The 23,937-nt window shown below is 43.9% G+C and overlaps 1 protein-coding gene across 1 annotated transcript in view; it reads right to left on the bottom strand.

The window, feature by feature from the left end:
- The window catches only part of LOC138282666 (activated RNA polymerase II transcriptional coactivator p15), an 80,020-nt gene that overhangs the window by 4,876 nt on the left and 51,207 nt on the right, over positions 1–23,937 (bottom strand). Inside the window, exons 2-4 of the mRNA XM_069220478.1 lie at positions 19,778–19,850; positions 14,564–14,686; positions 13,345–13,453 (exon numbers count right to left, since the gene is read on the bottom strand). Of these exons, the coding sequence (XP_069076579.1) occupies positions 13,345–13,453; positions 14,564–14,686; positions 19,778–19,849 (304 nt within the window). The 5' untranslated portion in view covers position 19,850. The remainder of the gene's footprint in view (positions 1–13,344; positions 13,454–14,563; positions 14,687–19,777; positions 19,851–23,937) is intronic.

Genomic DNA, 23,937 nt, shown 5'->3' with positions numbered 1-23,937 from the left:
GCACCCTTCTGTCTGTTGGACCCCTTCTGACCCTGTTTCTCTGCACCACCATATTCATCATTGGGGTTCAGATGCCTAGCGCTGTTTACCCCTCTTAATGTATACCACGTTGCTGCTTACTGGTGTTGTTCTTTATTGTGTTTTTCATGATGTGTTGACGATGATGTGCACAGGGATTTGCTAGGCAGTTCTTTGCCCAGTTTGGGTGGGGAATCTTATGTTGGTTGTTGTTTGAGTGGTTATTTTTGTTTTTTTTCCGGCCATGGCAGGAAACATCACACTGCAGGTACATGATTTTGCTTCTTTCTCCACCATGCTAGGTGATGGCATGTGACAGCCGTAGCTCTGTGGTTTTGCTCCTGTTCATCTCCTGGAATATTAGGGGATTAAATAAGCCACGCAAAGGCAAACCGGTATTTACAACATTTTACTCGCCATGGCATCAAAATAGCACTTGCCCCCCTGCCACTCCAATTCTTATGCTGACACATGGTGCCCCCACCGCTACTTTTACGACCACAGTACCTATTCCTTGGGAGTGTGCATTTTGATACATAGGACAATTCCCTTCCATCCTATGGCTCACTTCTCCGATGACACCAGTCGGTATGTGGCCAGAGTATACTCCTCCTTAACATATATGCCCCACATGTAGATTCCCCTGATTTTTTTCATAATCTGGCATCCCTAATGGGTCGCGTGGACGATTACCATGCGATTCTAGGAGGAGATCTCAATCATACATTGAGGACGACCTCACTGGAGCCCTCTTCAGATGAGCTGCACGGGAGACCTCGGTCAAGTTTTCTACGTTCGGACTTAGAAACTTTTTCGGGATGGAATACTTCGTCCGGGACCAAGTCAAAAGTGGAGGCCGACCATGATCACCTCCTCAGAAACACTGCACGGGAGGCCTCCATCAAAAATGTACCTTTGGACTTTGACACTTTCTTGGAGCTTTTCTTCACGGATGCCAGATGACCCTCCTCAGCAGGCGGATTTCGATTAAGCGTCGTCATATTGCCTTTCCACAAGCCCCCGGTCAAATCCTGGGGCTCTGGAGCTTTTCAGCAGAAGGAACCTGCAAGTCAGGCCGAGTCGATGTTGGCCGGCTTGACTCACAATTTATGGAGCTTTTTTCCAAGAGTTGCTCCAAACTTCTGGATCTTCTTCCAGAAGTACCTTCAAAAGGTACTACAAGTGTCCACAACTTACCCCGAGGTTCCAGAAGCTCTGAGTTGCTCCTTGGGGGCTAGGACTTCAACTCTCAGAATGCACCTAGTCCAAATCCTTAAATGATCACTGGTCAGCTGGGCTATTTTTGCAGGACTTGATGCAGGGGACTCTGGTCAGCTCCTTTCTACCTGTAGCTTACATGGAGTCCTTCTTGAGGTTGTAGACGTAAGGCAAAGTCCTTTTCTTGATGAAGCCCAAAGTGTGAGGCTGGTGCAGTGGCCAGGTACAGACCAGGGGTCCAGCAGGACAATCCTCCTTGTCTTGTTCTAGTAGGGATCTGAAGTGTGGGTTAGCTCTGCATATTTATCTGTGCTCCTGGGGTCGCAAGTATTGGGGTGGGAGGGGGAGGTGACTCATGTCCAATCACGTGCAGACCACCACCCTCTTGAGAGACCACTCCCTGGTAAGTGTGTCAAAAATCAATCCCAGGGAGCAATACTCCTCCCAAATCCAAGACAGCAAAAATTCAATCTCAGAGTTTAGATCTCACTGGTGTGGCTAAGTTTCCCTAAAACCCCTTTCCAGCCCTCTCTTCATCTAATGAAGGGACACCTGGTTGTCTGGGGCTGCAGGAAATGGAGGAGGTCCAGTTACTGTCCCAAATGTCCTTTCCTCCTTTGAAGTCCAGTTTGGCTCCCCCCCCCCCCAACCCAAATCCTGTTCTACCATCTGCTGAGGCAGCTCTCCTTCCACCAGATTCTTCCTTTGTTTCAGCCCAGACCACTTCACACCTCATCAAGGCAGCCTCGCTCAAGCTGCCAAAGGCTGACCAATCAGAGAAGGGCCCTACAGGGCTGAAGTTGGTAACTTTTAGCAAGAGTTCTATAACTTGTTTCCTGTCAGAGTTATATTAAATTCAATAGTGGCAAGTTGTTGGATTTATTATAACTTTTAATTTGATACCAAACTTGCTATATTTAGCTCCTTCCTGTGGAAAATAAGATTATTTGAAAACCAAGTCTCTCCATGTTAGCCTATAGAGCCCATTCACTACAATGGGGAAAACGTATTTGGCTATTTTCCCTCACCAGGGATTATAAAACAGCTTTTATAATTCCTTGCTTATAGTTACACTGCACCCAACTCTGAAGGCACTTAGGGCATACCTTAGGGGTGACATATGTGAAAATAAGGTAGTTTAGGACTTTGGAAGTACTTTTAATTTCAAAGTGAAATTTGGGGTTAACTAACTTAAAAGCAGCCAGCAAGGCCTGCTTTTAAAGTGACACTGGACACCACAGCAGTGCACCTATGGATGTACTACCTATGCTGGGGTCCCTAAACCTACATGCCTTACCATATACTAGGGACTTATAGGTAGGATGGTACAACTATTTGTAATTAGTCTAATTTGCATATACCATTTTAATCAGAGCACAGGCCGTGGGACTGTTTAGCAGTGCCCAAGGCACTATCAGAGTCAGAAAAACACCAGTATGAGTGAAAAAGGCAGGGGAAAAGTGAGGGGCTTCTGCAATCAGTCCAGTGTTCCCACACCATGGACAAACTGGTTTGTCATCTTCAGGAAAAACATCTTGACCACGGCTTACAGTTTCGGCTGCGCCAGCTCCTCCTGTCCCTTCATGCAGATATTTTACTGTTCGCCAACCAGATGACCATACGGTCCCCATTATCCAAAAAGTGGTCAGGTTTTGTGAGTTCTCTGGTCTTGCCAGAAATTGGAACAAAACAGAAATGGCCCCCCAACCGATGTCACTGTGCCGTTTGCGTGTGCAAAAGTCCGGTTCGCTACCTGGGCATCTGATTGCACACAGATAAAGAGCAAGTTATTTGTTTGAACTATGGTCCTGCCACAGACAAACTTGTGTCGCAGATTGAGGGGTGGTGTTGACTCATGCGGTCTATGGCAGGTCGTACTGCCATTATTAAAATGATTGCTCTTACCACAATCTTGTATCTGTTTTAGAATATTCCAATTCCTCTCACCAGTGCCTTTTTTCTGCACTTAAGACTGCTGGTGCGTCTGGTCTGGGTGGGACAAAGGCCCTGGGTGGGCTGGGACACTTTGGTGCTCCTCTATGACTGGGGGTGGGGGGAGGAGGAGAGGTTCAGGGTACCGCATCTTCAGCTGTAATACCTAGCTGCTCAGTGCCACTTTGCTTACCATTGGTATCATTGTGATCCTAGTCTCCCCTACACTTCACCTAAATGCAACCAGGTGTATCCTACGTTCCTCACCTCCATCCTCCTGCTTGGTTTATCACTGGACCCCATTGATAAACTAACCCTTTCTACCACCAGCTGGGCGTGGCGGAGGCTCCTCAGACTGCTCGGGCGACATTCTCTAATCCCCAGCTTTGCCACTATCTAACAACCAATGGTTGCCACCCACAGTGGACAAGTTGGTTCAAAGGACTGACACGCCATGATCTCCATGCGTTTGGGACTCTGTTCCCCGACGGGCATGTCCTATCCCATGGTGACGATACCAGATTTGCTGATGCCTCCCTCATGGACCATTTTTGTATATTGTGCATCCACAGTGCTTTATGAGCACTGGTCTCTTCATACCCTTTGGCTCTTGGTGAATTTCTCCCCGACAGGCAAATTTCTCCCCCTGACACTATTAATTACAGACCAGGACGGGTTGCACTTGGTGTCCAAGTTGTATCATACGTGCGTATCGCTGTTGCCTTCCCGCAATGCGAAACTCAGGGGAAGTTTTGTGAACACGAGTTTGACAGACCCCTTTCAGACCAGGATTTTTTTTTTTTTTTTTTTTTTGCTGCACCCAAACTAAACTCATCATCCAACAGGCATAAACTGATAAACTACAAATTCTTACGAGTGCCTACACTTCCAGTAGTGCATTATCCAAACTTGACCCGTCCAGATCCTTCAGCTGCCCGAAGTGCAGAGCTACTGACACCACCTTCACCCACCTGACCTGAAATTGTGGCATTGTGGGAGACTACTGGAGGGCTATCTTTACTCAGCTCTCAGCAATGACTGGGACAGAATACGCTCCACATCCCGGGCAGCTTTGCTGGGATATGTCGCTGATGTACTGCATGGTGTGTATAGATTTACGGCTATAGTGCTACTGATAACCAAACAAGAGATTCCCCTACATTGGGGCAGTAGGTGTCCTATTCCTGACTGGCTGTGCCGCATGACACATTGTGACATCACAAGAGAAATAAATGCCACGCTCCAGTCCCCTACTTCCAAAGACATTTGGCAGCTGCTTACAGATTACCTCTTACAACGTGACAGTCATGATTCAGACTAGAGGGGGCACTGAAATATAGGACATAATTGTTTATTGCTTTATGAGTCCGTCCACCGCCAACACATGGTATGCTATCTGGTCCCGCTATTGCCAAACGTGGTCTGCCATCATCCCCTTTTGAGGACTTTTCCGATTGCCATGCCATCATGCAATATTATTCTTGTATCTGCTGATATTTGCTCTTTCCTGATGATTGCTTACTAAGTATTGTTTTCCATTTGTGCCCATCTTTGGGTTGTGTGTGCTGTTTATCTATCATTTTGCTTAAAAAGGCCATAAAGTATTAAAAAAGAAAGATAAGCCAACTCATCCCAAAAAAATCCTGCATCAAGAAGAAAAAACAAACTGCTTTAATGTTATCCTCAGAGACTGACCATTTAGGCATCTGTTCCAGAGTATAAATCTAAACAATGTTTAGTAAAGGTATGTATGGATCTCCACACAGCAGCTTTACAAGTTTCTTGGATGACATATTTCCAACTAGAGCCATTGTGTCAGCTTACACTGGTAACCAGACATTATGCATCTAAAAATGGACTACTTTGATGTAGAAAGGCCAGTCCTCACTGAACCATAATAATATCAAAATAACCAGATGCCCAGATTTTCTGATATCTGTAGTTTTGTCTAGACAGAATTTGAGATCAGTTTCCACATCTACTGAGTTAAAGAGTCCTTTCCGCTGGACTGGAATGATTCGAAAAGAAGTTTGGCAAGGAAATAGTTTAACTCCTATCAAAATCCGACACCACCTTCAGAAGAAAACTAGGGGGAGTTCTCATTAACCACTCACTTTCTATTAAAAAAACTATATAAGGCTTGTGTGAACACAGTGCCTGGATTTCACGGACTCTGCACATAGACGTAATAGCTATGAGGAAAGCTGTATTCAATTATAAATTCTGCAGTCGTCCTTTGTAAAGGTTCAACAGGTGGGTCCATCGACCGCAACAGTACAATTTTGTGAGAAAACAGGGCTGATTGCAGAGGCCCCATAACTTTTTGCCCCCATTTTCCACTTTTTGCTGGTGTTTTCCTGACTTTAAAGGTGCCCTGGGTACTGCTAACCAGTCCCAGGGCCTGTGCTCTGTGTAAAATGGATATGCAAATTAGGCTAATTATAAGTGGCTAAGTTAACCTACCTATAAGTCCATAGTATATGGTAGGGCATGTAGGTTTAGGGACCACAGCATAGGTGGTGCACACCTAGGTGCATTGCTGAGGTGCCCAGTGTCATTTTAAAAGCAAGCCTGCCTTGCTGGCTGCTTTTAAATTAAAGTTATATGCAAATTCGACTTTGGAATTAAAGGTACTTCCAAAGTCTTAAACTACCTTATTTTTACATATAAGTCACCCCTAAGGTGTGCCCTATGTGCCCCTAGGGCTGGGTGCCATGTAACTATAAGCAGGGACTTTATAAAAATAGATTTATAAGCCCTGGTGATGTAAAAACAGCCAAATTCGTTTTTCCCTCATTGAAGTAAATGGCCTTCATAGGCTAGAATGGGCAGACTTTATTTTAAATGTTAGTCTCCTTAAATGTTGCATACCAAGAATTTGGTATCAAATTAATTGTTGTAATAAATCCTACAACTTCCAGTTGTTGGATTTAATATAACTAGTTCAGGTAAAAAGTTTTGACTTTACCTAAAAAGTTGCCAATTTCAGCTCTGCATTGTTTTTGCAGCTGTGCTCTGATTGGCCAGCCTGCGGCAGCTTCTGCCAGGCTGCCTTGATGAGGTGTGAAGTGGCCAGGCTTCACACAAAGGAATGTGCTTGGGGGAGAGAATCTCCCCTCAGCAGATGGTGAGGCAGGAAGGGGGAGGGCTGCCAAACTGGTCTTCAAAGGCAGAGAAGGACATTTGCAGCACCCAGCAACACCCCCACATCCTGCAACCCCAGACAATTAGGTGCCCCCTTGATTAGATTAGGAGAGGGCAGGAGAGGGGTGTGTTTATGATTTTTAGCCACACCAGTGGGTGGGCTCAGCCAGATGTAACCTCCAAAAATCAGATTCATCCATGTTGGATTTTTAGAGACTGTTGCCTTCTGGGATGGATTTTTGCCACACTTCCCAGGAAGTGGTCATCACAGGGGGACGACCTTGTCCCTGATTGGAGAACCAGGGCCCCCCTGCTTTTCACCCAGGAGCAAGGATAAAACTGGCAGACCTGCACCCACGCCTCAGATCCCCTCCAGAATTGAACAAGAAAGGAACTAAAGAAGAAGAAGGACTGCCCTGCTGGACCCCTGGCCTGCACCTGGACCCTGCACTCAGAAGGACTGCACCAGCTGCACACTTGGGCTTCACCACAAGAAGGACTTTGCCTGGCTTCAACTGGTTCAAGGAGGGACTCCCTGTTTGCTACAGGTGAATAATTGCTAAACCAGAGTCCCCTGCACCAACTCCTGAAAAAAGAGACCAGTTGACCACTGCCCAGTGGCCAAAAAGGAGTTTGCGCCAGGTGCATTCTGGGAGTTGAAGTCCGCACCCCCCAAGGACCATCACAGAACTTCTGGACCCTTGGGGTGAGCTGTGGACCCCAAAAGAACCTTAAAAGAACATCTGGGTGAAGCCCCAGAAGTTTGGAAAAGATTTGAGAATTTTTGGAAAAAAGCTCCAGAGAGGGACCGACCCGCCGCGGAAATTCTAGCCGGCTTGCCTCAACCGCGACCCGGCCTGACTTCGTGGTTCGTCCCGGTAAAGAAAAACATCCAAAAAAGAGACCAAGTCCGAACGTAAAAAGTTGACCGGGACCTCCCAACCATCGTATCCGAGAAGGGCTCCATGGACGTCGGATCAAGATCCAGGTTTACCCCGGTCGAAGGATTTTCATCTCGAAAAAACGACTAAGTCCGAAGGTAAAAGCCTCCACCGAGGAAACCCACATCGCGTATCCGGACAAGGGCTCCAGGAGGTCGGATTCAACTGGCAGGTTCGTCCCGGTGAAGAAAAACGTCAAAATAAAGACTAAGTCAGAAGGTAACTTTTTAACCGAGGCCTCCCGCGACCTGTAGCCGAGCAGGGCTCCATCGCGGTCGGCCTGAAAGTTTGACTTTCCCCCGGTCGAGGTGCAACCAGATGACCCGATTGGCGCTTTTTGTTTCTAAGCGCTAGAAAAGTAATAATTCTTTAAAAATTCAAATCTCCGGTTCCCCTGAACCGATTTTAATCGTTTTTGTGTCATTTTAAAGATAAAAATATAAGCTATTTTTATAAATTGGTTTTGGATTTTTAAACTGTTTCCTGTGTTTTATTTAATTACTGTTTTGTGATATTTGAATGCTTTACACTTTGTCTCCTAAGTTAAGCCTTGACGCTCGTTGCCAAGCTACCAAGGGTTGAGCTGGGATTAATTTACTGAGACCTAACTGTACCTACGTGGAGGTTAGTGGCTTGTTGCTAGGTGTAGGTACCTACCTGCCCTACCAAGAACCCATTTTCCAACAAATTTCTATTCCCGTGGCGGAGAAGGGGCCTGAATGCGATGGAAAGATTGAGAGAGATCGGCTTCTTAACAAGTTATCCGATACCTCTTGTGCTGGGTAAGTGGCCTCTGAAACGTACCCCACTTGTGGTGTTGATCTTCTGGGTAAACAAATTAACTCTCATTGAATGCATCCTAATAAGGCTGCCTAAACGTGGATCTAGTGTTTCTCTATTTTGCATACTGACATTTCAAATGCTACTGTTAATTGAGCTGTGCATCCAAGTATCATGGAATTAATTTGAACAAGTACTTCTGAAGACGTTGCTATGGGTGTGAGGCATATATGGGCAAGAGCAGTTTCGACGGACATCGTGCAATTGTCACAGATTGTCAATAGCTCCAATTTAATGAACATTTTCTACATCGAATCCAGACCAAAGCACTCTGTAGTAATGCTCATCATGTGAATTTAAAGCACTGATAGTACAAAATAAAAATGAACAAATTATGTGGCTAACTAAAACTAACAAAGTATTTTCGGATCCGAGCACTATGGTGGAATCTTAAGCTTCTAGGCCTTGACTACTATATCAGAAGATACCACGATATATCAGTTCTAAGTACACAAAAAGGAAAGCATACCTAACTTCTGCTTAGAGACTCAGATAACCAAAAGGGGTCAATAAAATTCAGCTAATTTACCATGGAAATGCCTGCAATAAACTTACAAACTGTTTTGAATAGTGTTTTGTGTTATGACCATTATGGTGCAAACGCTATTTAACATCTTTGATGGTGACCTCATAGCACTTCACCCCAATCTGAACACCTACAGCCTGATTACTGTATTACAAGTTCCATTATATTATATCCTATGGAACTTGTAAAAAGGCGAGCAGGAAACCAGTCTCTTTTGTGACGGAGTATCCCACCCAGCAAGGTCGTAATCAGGCCCTAAGTCACACTACTGCACAACTATGTTCAGTGCCCCAGTGACTGACAAAAATACATTTTGATATATAACAAATTATCTAAAACAAGACAGAATCAGTATAAAGTAAAATGAGTTGCTGTAGGAAGTTGGCTCTGTATGCACTATTTCAAAGTAAGGAATAGTATACACAGAGTTCAAGGGTTCCCCTTAGAGGTAAGATAGTGGCAAAAAGAGATAATTCTAATGCTCTATTTTGTGGTAGTGTGGTCGAGCAGTAGGCTTATCAAAGGAGTAGTGTTAAGCATTTGTTGTACATACACACAGGCAATAAATGAGGAACACACACTCAGAGACAATTCCAGGCCAATAGGTTTTTGTATAGAAAAATCTCTTTTCTTAGTTTATTTTAAGAACCACAGGTTCAAATTTTACATGTAATATCTCAAATGAAAGGTATTGCAGGTAAGTACTTTGGGAACTTTGAATAATCACAATAGCATATATACTTTTCAAATAAAACACATATAGCTATTTTAAAACTAGACAGTGCAATTTTCACAGTTCCTAGGGGAAGTAAGTAATTGTTAGTTCTTGCAGGTAAGTAAACCACCTACGGGGTTCAAGTTTGGGTCCAAGGTAGCCCACCGTTGGGGGTTCAGAGCAACCCCAAAGTTACCACACCAGCAGCTCAGGGCCGGTCAGGTGCAGAGTTCAAAGTGGTGCCCAAACGTATAGGCTTCAATGGAGAAGGGGGTGCCCTGGTTCCAGTCTGCCAGCAGGTAAGTACCCGCGTTTTCGGAGGGCAGGCCAGGGGGGTTTTGTAGGGCACCGGGGGGGACACAAGTTAGCACTGGAAGTACACCCTCAGCAGCACGGGGCGGCCGGGTGCAGTGTGCAAACACACGTCAGGTTTTCAATTGGAATCAATGGGAGACCAAGGGGTCTCTTCAGCGATGCAGGCAGGCAAGGGGGGGGGGGGGGGGGGCTCCTCGGGGTAGCCACCACCTGGGCAAGGGAGAGGGCCTCCTGGGGGTAACTCCTGCACTGGAGTTCCGATCTTTCAGGTCCTGGGGGCTGCAGGGTCTTTTACAGGCGTCGGGATCTGAGAGTCAGGCAGTCGCGGTCAGGGGGAGCCTCGGGATTCCCTCTGCAGGCGTCGCTGTGGGGGCTCAGGGGGGACAACTTTGGTTACTCACAGTCTCGGAGTCGCCGGGGGGTCCTCCCTGAAGTGTTGTTTCTCCACCAGTCGAGTCGGGGTCGCCGGGTGCAGGGTTGCAAGTCTCACGCTTCTGGTGGGAAACGCTGTTTGTCTTTAAGTTGCTCCTTTGGAAACAAAGTTGCAGTCTTGGGTGAACCGGGCCGCTGTTCTCAGGAGTTTCTTGGTCCTTTTAGAGCAGGGCAGTCCTCTGAGGATTCAGAGGTCGCTGGTCCTGGGGAAAGCGTCGCTGGAGCAGTTTTCTTCCGAAGGAGGGAGACAGGCCGGTAGAGCTGGGGCCAAGGCAGTTGGTGTCTCCGTCTTCTCTGCAGGGTTTTTCAGCTCAGCAGTCCTCTTCTTCTTAGGTTGCAGGAATCTGATTTCCTAGGTTCTGGGGAGCCCCTAAATACTGAATTTAGGGGTGTGTTTAGGTCTGGGAGGGCAGTAGCCAATGGTTACTAGCCCTGAGGGTGGCTACACCCTCTTTGTGCCTCCTCCCAAGGGGAGGGGGTCACATTCCTATCCCTATTGGGGGGATCCTCCATCTGCAAGATGGAGGATTCCTAAAAGTCAGAGTCACTTCAGCTCAGGTTGCCTTAGGGGCTGTCCTGACTGGCCAGTGACGACTCCTTGTTTTTCTCATTATCTCCTCCGGCCTTGCCGCCAAAAGTGGGGCCGTGGCCGGAGGGGGCGGGCAACTCCACTAGCTGGAATGCCCTGTGGTGCTGGAACAAAGGGGGTGAGCCTTTGAGGCTCACCGCCAGGTGTGTGTTACAGCTCCTGCAAGGGGGAGGTGATAGCATCTCCACCCAGTGCAGGCTTTGTTACTAGCCACAGAGTGACAAAGGCACTCTCCCCATGTGGCCAGCAACATGTCTCGAGTGTGGCAGGCTGCTAGAACCAGTCAGCCTACACAGGTAGTTGGTTAAGGTTTCAGGGGGCACCTCTAAGGTGCCCTCTGGGGTGTATTTTACAATAAAATGTACACTGGCATCAGTGTGCATTTATTGTGCTGAGAAGTTTGATACCAAACTTCCCAGTTTTCAGTGTAGCCATTATGGTGCTGTGGAGTTCGTGTTTGACAGACTCCCAGACCATATACTCTTATGGCTACCCTGCACTTACAATGTCTAAGGTTTTGCTTAGACACTGTAGGGGCACAGTGCTCATGCACTGGTGCCCTCACCTATGGTATAGTGCACCCTGCCTTAGGGCTGTAAGGCCTGCTAGAGGGGTGACTTATCTATACTGCATAGGCAGTGTAAGGTTGGCATGGCACCCTGAGGGGAGTGCCATGTCGACTTACTCGTTTTGTCCTCACCAGCACACACAAGCTGGCAAGCAGTGTGTCTGTGCTGAGTGAGGGGTCCCTAGGGTGGCATAAGATATGCTGCAGCCCTTAGAGACCTTCCCTGGCATCAGGGCCCTTGGTACCAGGGGTACCAGTTACAAGGGGCTTACATGGATGCCAGGGTGTGCAAATTGTGAAAACAAAAGTACAGGTTAGGGAAAGAACACTGGTGCTGGGGCCTGGTTAGCAGGCCTCAGCACACTTCCAATTCAAAACATAGCATCAGCAAAGGCAAAAAGTCAGGGGGTAACCATGCCAAGGAGGCATTTCCTTACAGTTGCCCTCTAAACAGAGGCTTAATTACATAACCCATACTTTATAAAATGCATAGAAACAAAAAGGCTTGCCTTAAAAATAGCATACACAAGCTACCCATCTCCCCGTGGGTAAATGAATGACACACAAAGTACACTGTCACAGTTAAGTGGTGAGCTTCTACAGAATCTTTCAAAATGGCATTTTTGTCATACTGTTATTGAAGGACTATCTATAACATTAAAATTACAACATCTACTAATACATACTTCATTACTGGGGACGGGGGTGAGAATCCACGAAATAAGAAATATCAATGTTTCGGCAAAATGTGCCTGAGGATGTGGGCAAGCGGTCTGACAACAGTATGGTCCATACTCTGTAGGCACACCACAAATGTTATTACTTAAGGCCAGGTTACCGATTACCCAATATAAATTACTTACTATAAATTATATGATGTCAAGAATGATCCATAATATAAAGTTGCATTATAATTCTGTAATTGCACTGATGTTTCTGCACGCTTCTTTTATTTGGTATAAGAATGTCTTGTTTTAGCTGCTCTCTGGGCTAATGTTCTAGGAGACATACAGGCCATGAGGAGGTATCACTTGCCTTGAACCCTTTCACTGGTGCTTTATAAAGCAGCAATCTTCTGGCTACACAAACTTATTTCCTGAATCTATCACTGATTTTATCTAAAATACGGCCTGCAATACAAGGAATGCAGCAAGGACGACTAGTCACCAGGCATAACTTCTGTATCTTGCAACGAGGGACATAGGAATGGTACAGAAGACGGCACACACGAAGTTGTGACTTAAGGATATAGAGGGAGTCTACTGTGCCTGTATGACTGCAGATAGGACAGCGATGTCTGATGGAGAGGGGTATGTGTAAAGATTGCAATGTCGAGGGGAAGCATTTAAAACAGAAGGAAATGCCATCTCTTCCACTCCTACATGCGTGTGAATTAACTGCAATAATTTAGATCCGGTGTGGATGACCTGTTACACTGTTTATGAGACATTCTAACTCAAAATAAAGAAAGAAGTTTGAAAACTGGTAGTCAATTTATGAAAAAATAGACTTGATAAACAGCAAATGTAATATGATAGACACTGGACCAAATGATCGCCTTCTCGAGATAGGCCTTGTTAAAATAGGCAAAGAACTTAAGGCCTACCTTTTCCATGTCATGTAGACAAACAGAGGCATCCATCAATCTCCTCCTCACATTCCAATTTCTGTCAAGCCAGACACACATTACTCTGCTACCCCGTGGATGTGCAAATGATTGTAACAGATCTCCCACAATCACACCTCTCCTCCTTCATTCCTCCCATCCCAACCACACATCTAATTGCTCCCAGGCAGTTGTATCAAACATTTTCAACATTTAATGATGCACAAGACTTTGAATCTTCACAAATGTACATCTTCCCTCCGCTCCTTCTCTCAAGCTTTGAAGAATGTCCAACAGTAGTGTTTTTAAACAAAATCTAAAATAGTTACCCACAAAAAAACTTCACTAATAAGGATTAGAAAAACTTGCAAGTTTTACTTAATTAAAAAAAAAAAAAAAAAAACTTCTATTCGATGATCAGATGATCGCTCTAGTCAATACCACTTAGAATCTAGCAATTAAAAGAAATAAATAGCGTCCTTTAGCGTTATCACATTCACCTTTTCTTCCAGGTTTCATTTCTCCTTCTTGATCCATCCAGTACTCTCGAATGTCAATTAGTACTTTCCCTTTAAAGTCTCGAACGCTAACGTACCTCATTTTCCCAATCTGTGCAGAAACAAATTAAGACAATTGCATAATTAGGTGCAATACAAATTTTAACATGCAAAATAAAGAAAAGAAAATGATTTTGGACAAACGCTGGTATGTTTACCAAGAGAAAAGATATTGGAAACAAATTGTACCCAGCTTCAAACGAAACTGAATTATCGTTGTTTTTTTTTTTTTTCAGATCTGATTCTGAACACGCTTCCCAAGAGATATCCCATTTTATCAGAACAAAATTTAGTCTTCAACAATCGCTCTGTAGATCAATAACTGATAGCAGCACTAGAGAACATTATACCACGCAACATTACATAAATGCAAAAAAGTAAAATTTCCCCAAAAAGAACATAAGTAAACCTATATGCAGGACAAAGTAAAAATTTCCATCTTGTATTTAGGCAGATAAAATAGATTTTTAATAAAAAAGTATCATTTTGTCTATGCTACGTAATGTATGTGACATCAGTCCATGAAGGCTGGTGGTCCAAGTACCTTTTATGGCTCTGGCAACAGAACATTAAGGTACTTCTTACAGGCAACAAGCAACAAGCCTTTGAGAACTGAGTTGACTGACAGCGCATGCTTTCATGTTCTTTTGTCAAAAAACATGTTCTACACACTATGGTCATTAATAGTAATACAAATGAATCTAATAAACTGGGAACCATGTAGTCCACATCGGATAGAATCTAATCTGGTAGCTGCTGCAGCTTCACAGTTAGAGCAATTACTGTAGGTCAACCATATTCTCATGTAAGAGGCAACTCTCCAGGATTAAATGTTGGCCGTGTCCTGAAAATGTGATTGAAGCCTGGAAAAAGTAAGACACTATACAACAGTTTACAGGAGGTTCATCTTTTAAATGATTACACACTTCTGACTGAGACATTATGAGACCTTAGCCTGAACACCCTAATTATGTCACCATCTATAAAGAGCGAGACAAGGCCTAAACTGGCATCAGAAATCTAATCAAACTACAAACTATTGGTCGCCAAGGATTACATGCATGAAATTCCACAGTGGCAATATACCTGGAGAACTGAAGGTGATGACATGTCTAATGTTTTAAATATTACTCCTAATGCCTTGTAACTACCACCAACTTACTTGGAACATATTATCCTCTACTTTATTGCTCTGTTTGGAGGAAGCTGATGATCCTTTAGAACTTTCCCCAGTCTTCTGTTTCTTTGAGGGCTTCTCCGGGGGGGCTTGCTTTTTTCGCTTTGCCTAAAAAAGTAATACATTGTATAGCTAAAATGCAAATTTGTAAGCAAATGTAAAAAAACAATTCAAAGCAAAATTAAACTATTACAAGTAGACACTATCTTCATTCTGAACTACTACTAAAATGCAACTCTGTCTTATTCGCCCATCATTCAGAATCCTCTCTGAGGCAGAATCTGAGAAAGAAAATGTGATTCAACCACTGTCCATGATCAATGCTACAAATCTGACAAAAGGGGAGGGAGCTGCTTTGTTATAAGGCAATCTGTAAACATTTGTACAAAGTATAATCATTTTGGCAATTTTCTGGTATGTGCGCTCCAATTGTTAAATTAGTCCCCTTGTAAGGATTAACGACTAACATGGCAGGGCTAATGTACAATGCACAGGCCACGTGCTCTCTGTGAAATATGGCAAGAGTGGGTTACATAGGCTCTGATGAGGGAAACCAAGGAACAGGCAAGTGGCTCCAACCCGAATCCACTAAAGTCACAGAAGGTGCTCTAGCTCAATGAGAAATACATGGCAATGTCTTAAAAGGAGAAAATGTGCTTCAGGATTTTCATGTGGGGAGAGCTCAGTATCCCACTTATTTGCAAGTTTAGAGAGATTTCCAAAACCACCTTGATGCCCGTTTGTAGGTTTCAACTATAGACCACAGTTAACTGTCTAATGTTGAAGGAACTACTGTGTACAAAACCAATACATACAGTTGACTATGGGTCTGTGAACTGCTTCATCAGTGGTTCTTTTTCTTGACAATCTCATTTGCTAGCTTCTCTTCTTCGGTTTGTCCCTGGTCTGGAGCATAGATTCCTTGTCCATGTTAGACCTGGCATCCATGGCGTGGTTTCCCCCCATTAGCCTTCAGATCTCCCATTTTTGCTTTTTTTGCTGGCCTTAGTACTGCGCACTTTACCACTTCTAACCAGTGCAAGAGTGCTTTTGCGCTCTGCTCAACACATGGTAATATTAGCATATACCAAATTGGCATGTTTAATTTACTTATAAGTACCCAGTAAAGTGAACTACATGTGCCCAGGGCCTGTAAATTAAACAATACTAGTGGGCCCTTAGCATGGATTGTGCCAACCATTTAAGTTAGCCTTTAGGTATATCTCAGGTCTGCCCTGCAGAGCCTGTGTGGGCAGTTTAAACTACCATGTCGACCTGGCAAAGTAAACTGTCTGCCAAGCCCAAGCCTTCCTTTTTAATACATGTACATCACACATAGGGAAGGCCCTGGACCACCCCCAAGGACAGTGTGCAGTGCATTTAAAAGGATGGACATGTACTTTTAGGTTTTACATGCCCTGGTAGTACAAAAACTACTAAAATTTGTTTTTCACTACTGCAATGCCTATCTCCCCCATACAATAACACTGGAGTTGCCGTATTACATTTTTATAAGTAGAATTTCCAAATGGGAAGAGATAACTGGTTCACGTTTGGGGTCTGTGGAATCCGCATTTAAAATCGTAACTTATGGTGAAGTCGGACTTTAAATAATTTCGAAAATGACAATTTTCGAAAGTTTAGATTTTCTTGCCTTAGCCATTTGGTGCCTACAGTCTGTCTCTGGTCACATGACAGAGTATAGTTGGCATCTGCTTTGTGTATTCCTCCTAGACAGCCACACACAACGGGTGTGACTGGATTGGTCATCACTGGCGGGATGGGAGTCAGGAACTGGGCCCAGACTCACACCTGAACTGTTCATGTCTCCATATAAAGGGCTGCATAACCCGTGTAGTTAGTCTGGAGCCAGGGAAGGTAGGGCATTTGTGCATTTCAAAAGGCACGCCTCTCTAGAAGCTTCTCCCCAAAACTGTGTATAAAAGAAGGACCTCAGACACCACTACTTGAATACACTTCTGGGCCTGTGTCTACTCTGCCAGGAAGAAGGACTGCTGTGCTGCTGAAAGGACTGCCACTCTGAAGGAGCTGCTGCCTTGCTGTGCTGACCTGCTGCCCTCTTGCCTGGGAGGTGGGGAAGAAATGGACCTGCAGCCCATCTTGAACTCAGGACTGCAGAGTGACTCAAGGGGATAGTCTGCTATTCAGCCCTGGACATCTCATGGGCAGAGTGCAGTGTATTTAAAACGTATGACAGGTACTTTTAAGTTTTACATGCCCTGGTAGTGAAAAACGGCCACATTAATTATTCACTACTGCAAGGCCGATCTCTCCCACGGAATAACACTGGGATTACTTTAATACATGTTTTAAATGTAATTCCCAATTGCGAAGAGATTTACTTTAAGTTTGGTGTCTCTTGACTTACAATTTAAAATCACAACTTGAGGTGAAGTCCGATTTTAAATTGCAGCTCTGAAAATACCACTTTTAGAAAGTTGGTATTTTCTGACTTCTGCCTGCCTCCAATACATGTCTGTGGTGGGGTGACAGCTGGGCTTGTGAACTCCCTCTTGACAGCCGAACACAAAGGGACCTTAGGTATAACGGATGGGCCATCCACAGCCTGGTGGGCCTTCCTGGGCAGGATAAGAGGGAGGGGCTGACACTTAACCCTGAATGAGCAGTGTCCTGCCCCACACAAAGAGCTGCATACCCCACTGTAGTGAGTCTGGGGCCCTGGCAGGAAGGGAAAACCTCTGTGCACTTTAAAGCCCTTTCATTAAAGTCTTCCCCACTTTCTGCGGCAACAAACACGTTCAATTAATCTACTTTAAATTCTATCTATTGGTATAGCGTACATATCCACACGTAGGAATAGTTTACATAATACCATATACAGGGAGCTAGTGCTATAAAACTGCTACAAAGTCTGATGGTATGGCAGCTATCAGACGTGCACTCAATTCTGTGAAGCCTCTGGAGCCACTTGTGTGCTTAAGTGCAAAATCTTCTTGGCCTGCATCCAGTATCATAACTGCGCTTTTCTCATTTCCCCATTCCACAACAACTACTACTCTCCATGAGCACCTCTGCCATTAAGAGTTTGCTTCTTGTTCTTGGGCCATTCATTCGCCATGAGGCTGCTCTGTGCAGGTTACTTGCCTCTGCCTGGTCCCACCCCCTTGAATACATCCCCAGTCACCAAATTCGAAAGAGGAAGCAGTCCTCAACTCTACCAAGAAAGATCAACGAGAAATGGGCCCCGTACCAGAACACATTTTGAGCACTAAAACCTGGGATAAACTTGTTTTTATTATAGGGCATTGACTGGGGAGGAGCGGGCTGTATATCTATGTGGGGGACAACCGTGCATGAGAGCAACTGATGAAGTGGCATGTTTTACAGAGTTATCTCCCATACTATTCCCTATAGAAATGAAGGGTGTGCAATTCTATTCGCAGAGCACTGGCATTTGTTCTACTGTACAACAAAGAAATAACCAGAGTCTTCAAATTGCAGATTCAACAAGACCAATTTATGTTGAAAATAAGCCAACAAGCCATGGCCTGACAAAAGTAGCCCAAACTAAGAGCATCCTCCATATGCCATCGCATCATCGCTTTTTAACACAGCGGATATGTTAGGTGAATAAATACCCTCCAACAGCCAAAAGGGGTGCAAAACAAGCACTCTTTCAGAACGCCTTACTCCCAACATAATTGTCTGGGTACACCTGCCCTGTCAAGACAGATCATTAAAAAAAAAGAAAAAGATTCAGTGTGCTCGGCAGAGATGCACTTTATAAGACTGCTGCAGTGTCTCTAGAGATGAAAGCTTTTGCCCCTAACTTCTCAGACGTTTCCCAATGCTCACCTACGGTAAACCAACAAGGGGTTGAGCACAATGAAATATAAACCAGGCCCTGACTCTCAGCTATCATTATTTATCTAATTAGCCAAGTAGTAAATATTGATCTTGAACGACAGCATCTCTACCAGGCTCCTGAGTGCCCCGTCTCTTTTCACACCCTCCTCCCAATATATGCAACTCCTAGTGGGAAAGAGAATACTTGATAAAAGGAACTGGCTGCTCGCCAAGCACACTGCACCGCCATGCAGTGGGAGAGAATGCTGGTGACTGAAAGTGCTGCCAATAAAGGGGCATTCCCTGCGAGTGACAACTATGCTTAGCATGGTTGATTAGGCAGTGAGAGAGGATGCTGATGGGCTCGGGATAAACAGGGGCACAGGATGACAGTTCAAAACAAGGTTAGTGGTGTAGGGGACCAAAAGCATGATGGGAATTAGGAGGGGCGTGCAAGCTATTATGAAGTGAGCAGAAGTGGGAAAGCGCAAGAAACTACACACTTGTAGGAGCCCAATAATAAATAAAACAAATATGCAGCAAAGTAATACTTTTATAAAACACGGCTTTGGGTAGTCCGCGTCCACGCACAGCAGGTTCGTAGCACAATGATTGATATGGGTTTTACACCATAGATCTTGCCTAATTAACACAGCCAATAAGGCATTAGCAGGTATTGGGAAAATCCAGTCATTAATTGACAACATATATTGAGCTATATTTAGATGTTGACTTATAGTCTGCACCCGCGGCAAAGCAACAGCCTGTTACATATACACTAGGGTGTCATTATTTCCTTTAGTTCTCAAACCCTGCAGTTAGTGCGAGTTCAGCACCGGCCAAGAAGCCTTTAGATGTTCTGTAAGCTCATATTAAGTGTCACAAAATAGAACCGGAAAACGAGATGGATTCCACAAAACTCCCATGGAGTGCTGAAAACACAAATGAAAAATAAGTAGCCTAATGTCAGCAGTGAAGGCCAGCAATTCATAACCATAAACCTGGTAAAGCAGCGAAGCTTCAAGTACATAACTAACAAGAAAGGAGGAAAAGCATTCATTAAAGAGTAAGGAGTTGATATGGTTAAGAAAGCAATCTAATTACTAGTAAAAGCCTGACCTAAAGTTCATGCTGTCTACTGAACATTGAACGTCTTCGACAACTACAGCAGTCAATAAAGGAGCCCTAAAAAGCATATGGTAACTTTCCTTACATCTGCCGACTCTTTTCCTCTAGCAGTATTTAACACTTAGACCGTTCTAACATTTCCAAGGGGAACTACACAGAATAATAGGCATATATACAAAAAGTAATCACACATCGGTTTGTACAATTCGTGTCCGAGGGCACCGCTCAATATGCAATATTCACCTTTTTATTGGCTTCACTGTCAGAATCGCTTCCAGATGAGCTTGAAGTAACAATTTCCCTTGATTTAGGCATTCTGATGGAAAAAGGAATAAACATTACACATGACAAATCCATAAAACAATTATATGAAATCAGACAACTGAGAATTCCAATAATAGTCATCCTTTTATAAAGCAATTTGCAATACTGCCTCTAAAATATACTTTTCCTTAAAAAGTAGCACGAGCCAAACTAGCAGCGTTTCTCTAATCTGATAAAACATACATTAGATCTGTAACTGTGCTTTGTATGTTACCTTTTGACCGCTTTGCTGTACGTAATAAAAATACATACACAAAGTCAGAGCAGCAATGTGAAAATTCTACCTTTACTGCAACACTTCCCCCTCACATAAAAAGCAACAGGGGTGGGAAAGAATTGTTTTTACCACCACAAACTGATTTAGAATGCTTTAAAAAAAGAAGGCTTCCCTTCAGCCTGAAGCATTTTATTTCAATTTTTGTCCACGACATCTCTTCATAAACAACCACTGGCAATGCTAAAAGGTCTAGCATTGGCTGCCGAGCTTTCAACTTTGTCAAGGTTTCTTTTCTTTGAAATGTTTTTTGTAAACTGCATTATAAAAACCAGCCACAAATGGCCGCTCATGTGTGCACACACGTGTAAGCTCATTTAGAAATTTAATTTTTTAGTAAAGTTTTACACAATCTCTGAAAGATAGCTGGTTATGTGTGCCAGTGCACACCAGACCTCCCAACTTCAGAAACAATTTTACCCTGTGAGTAGGAGGGTAAAATATTGGGCTTCACGCCAAAACTGCAGGGGAAGGACTTTTGTTCCCTCCAGCCAACAACTTGTGTCCCACAAGCTTACTGAGACTGTGGTCAATGTCCCGGGTGTTTTCAAAACCCGTAATGAACATCAGCTTTTCAGCTTTTGAGAGCCTCTAAAGACGAGCTGGAAACCCACCTTGTCCGGGGGTTTCAGTTGACTGCTCCGCCACCATGCGATGTCGGTGGTGTGGGTGATATTGTGATAAAGCACAACGCAGTCACTCACACAGAAGGAATCTGATGGCTGAAATGAACTGACCTAATGCCCATGCTGTATTAAGGAGAGAGAAAATGTGAATGACAATAGACCAAATACACGAAGAGGGATGGCTGAAAGCCCCTATATATAAATTACATATATTTTTACAAAAATCAAAAGGTACTGGTGCGCGCCACACCCAAAAAGGCTTATAAATGGCCAAACAATATACCCACATTACTTGCTAGCTGCCTGCAGCTTTAACTCTATGCTATCTCCAATCAGGAGTGAGACGATCCAATTAAAATAATCAGAAAGTGAGTGCAAAGCAAAGACCGCAGAACACAGGATACAAAAATAACAGCTAAAAAGGCCAACTCATCCATGCAAGAGCCAAAAAGACGCACCACAAATTAATCAAAGCTACTGCACCATTCTAAAAGGAGTCTTTCCCACATTATCAATGCACATTAGGCACATTTCACTCGTATTGGGTCAATCATAACCATAAAAGTTTAAAAATCGATTAATTTTTTTATAGAGGATTTATTGGCAAGTGTTTCATGACAATGTGAACATGTTACCATTACAAAAAAATACTGTACACTTATTACCCTTGAAGGACGAAAAATATTGGGCCAATCATTTTGGATTTGATGCAGAGACCACTTTACGTTCAGTCTCATCCTACATGGTAAGCAATTCAACCATATTTTGCCCGATATCAAAGGATCAATGCTGGCTGCCTCTCGAAGCTAGGATCGAGTTCAAAATTTGCGGTTCGTCTCTCAAAGCATTTCACCAGGAAAAAAAACTTCTTTGACCAACATCTTGATCATGTCATGCCCGAGAAGTAAGGGCTCCTTCTTACTGGAAACCACCACCTCCTCCAAAATCCAGAACCTTTCAACCTATGAACCCTCTCCTATAAGTTTTTTGCAAACCCTAATAAAACTCCCTCTCTGCTTTAAAAACGCAGCCCTCACTTGGGATATTCATAAAGCATTTGAAGACCCACTTGTTCTGTCAATACCTTGGCTAATTCAATTCAGTTTTTATGCTGATTCTAACTTTCAGAATATTGCTGAATGTTACACCGCAATCCCAATTTCCAGAGGGCCACCCTGCCTCTCTAAGACCACCAAGATAACATCATAAGAATGCTATCCAATTCCTAAAAGTACGCCCTAAGGAGTTCCGCCATCAAGGCCACAAATAGATAAAGAAGCTGTAGCAGAATTACCATCTTAGAAATGGCTATACTGCCGCTGACCGATATAGGCAGGGTACTCCAAAATGCAACCAACCAGGGCAGGGCAGTCACAGCCGAGGCAAAGTTACCCTCAAAGAGCAGCACTGAAGAGCTATAATTATGTACTCCTAGATAAAGAATAGTGACATGTTCCCAGTGCTGGCATGGCAGTGGAGGGGTGGAGCCAGGTCGCAGTGGGTAGGCGCACAACTTAAGCTGGTTAACCTCCAGGCGCCTGTAGGCCGGCACTGCTCTCCCAGGTCAGAAGGTTCACCATGCATATACAGCAGAAAGTAGTCTGCATACAGTGAAATATATAAACAATCTCCTGATATCTGCAGGACATGATAGAGTCCACCCTGCCGCACAGACTGTGCGAATGGCTCTATTGCCAACACCAATTACAGAGGGAACAAGGGGCAACCCTGAAAGGTGCCCTGTTTCACCGTGCACGCAGCTGATATCACAGACCCAGTCCTGACTTAGTCATCATTTCTGCATATAGTAGCCTAGTCCAGAGGTTCCCAAACTGTGCGCCGCGGCTTCCAGGTGCGCCATTAAAGCCAGCCAGGGGCGCCGTGAAAAGATGCACTTTATGATACAATTATGTGCTGATGGTGCCAATTAATCTTATGACCTAATAGGAAATCAAATTTTAAAACTGTAAATTTATATAAGAATCGTTTTTTTGTTCATTCCTTTGTTACTGGAGTTCGTTAAATTGCACAAAAGTCACATAATTCAAATATACAAACAGATACCAACGCCCTAATTTGGCATTTTCATCGAGGACTATGCTAGTTCCATAGACAGCATTTCACAGGCTCAGACGCCACCTACTGGAGAGGGATTGAATATTTCATGTTAAACTACTTCATTTATTTCTGTATGATATACATAGCATGGTTATTTATTACCTAATGAACTTGGTTATTCCAATGCTCAGCATGTGGGCAACATGCCGGTTGAGGGGGAAACTGCTTACATATATTTTGTTTTTTATTGAGCAAACACATTCCTGCGCATGGGTAACAATCCGCGTTTCTCAACTGAGAAAATTCCTCTGTGAGGTTAGCCCAGTTTGGGTCTATTGTTTTAAAAAAATCCAAATGTACACCCAAGTGTTGAAGAGTATTGTTTCTGACTTTACAAATTAAAGTTTTTTTTTTTTAATTAAACAATTGTTACATTTTAATTTTGTTATATGTATGAATATGGTACCTTCATCGGCTCCATCCCAATTAAGTTTTAGAGTGAAAAAAGGAACTACTCCAGAGGCCGGGCTTACATCCCCCCGCCCACCAAAAAAAAGTAACATAATGGGGAGCCATGGCCAGTGGCCAATAGGTCAGGGGAGCCGCGGGTCAAAAAACTTTGGGAACCACTGGCCTAGTCCATTAAACAAAAGCTAGTCCAAACCCCATCCAGAGTAAGGTAGCATACAAGAACTCCCAGCGCAGGGAACTGAATGCTTTATTAATATCAACAAACAATGCCAGTGAGTCAACCGGGAGGGTTTCCGGCACGCCCAGGATATATATATCAGCTGGCAAACATTAGTCAGGGTACTACGGGCAAGTATAAAACCTGTCTGATCAGATCAATCAAACTGCCCACATGTGACAAAATCTTCTTCTCCAGAATCCTACTCCGGATTCTTCTTCCTAATTTAAAGGGTAGTGTGTCCCACGTCTCTTCCCGAAGGAAACAAGCTAACATGTGTCCCGATTTCTCCCTCTCTGCATGAGCCCTTGCAATATTTCCACAATATTGTTGCAAGCCTCTACCATAGCAAACAATTTCTTCTTTTCTGCAAATATCTGCTCTCTGCCCTCTGGCTTCTCCCCCAACTCCAGGGAGATTCCATTAAGGCTGC

Source organism: Pleurodeles waltl, chromosome 1_1 (genome assembly GCF_031143425.1).
Source record: "Pleurodeles waltl isolate 20211129_DDA chromosome 1_1, aPleWal1.hap1.20221129, whole genome shotgun sequence".
Lineage (NCBI taxonomy): Eukaryota > Metazoa > Chordata > Amphibia > Caudata > Salamandridae > Pleurodeles > Pleurodeles waltl.
Note: the sequence above shows the minus strand (reverse complement) of the source record. Positions and strands in the feature narration are given on the sequence as shown.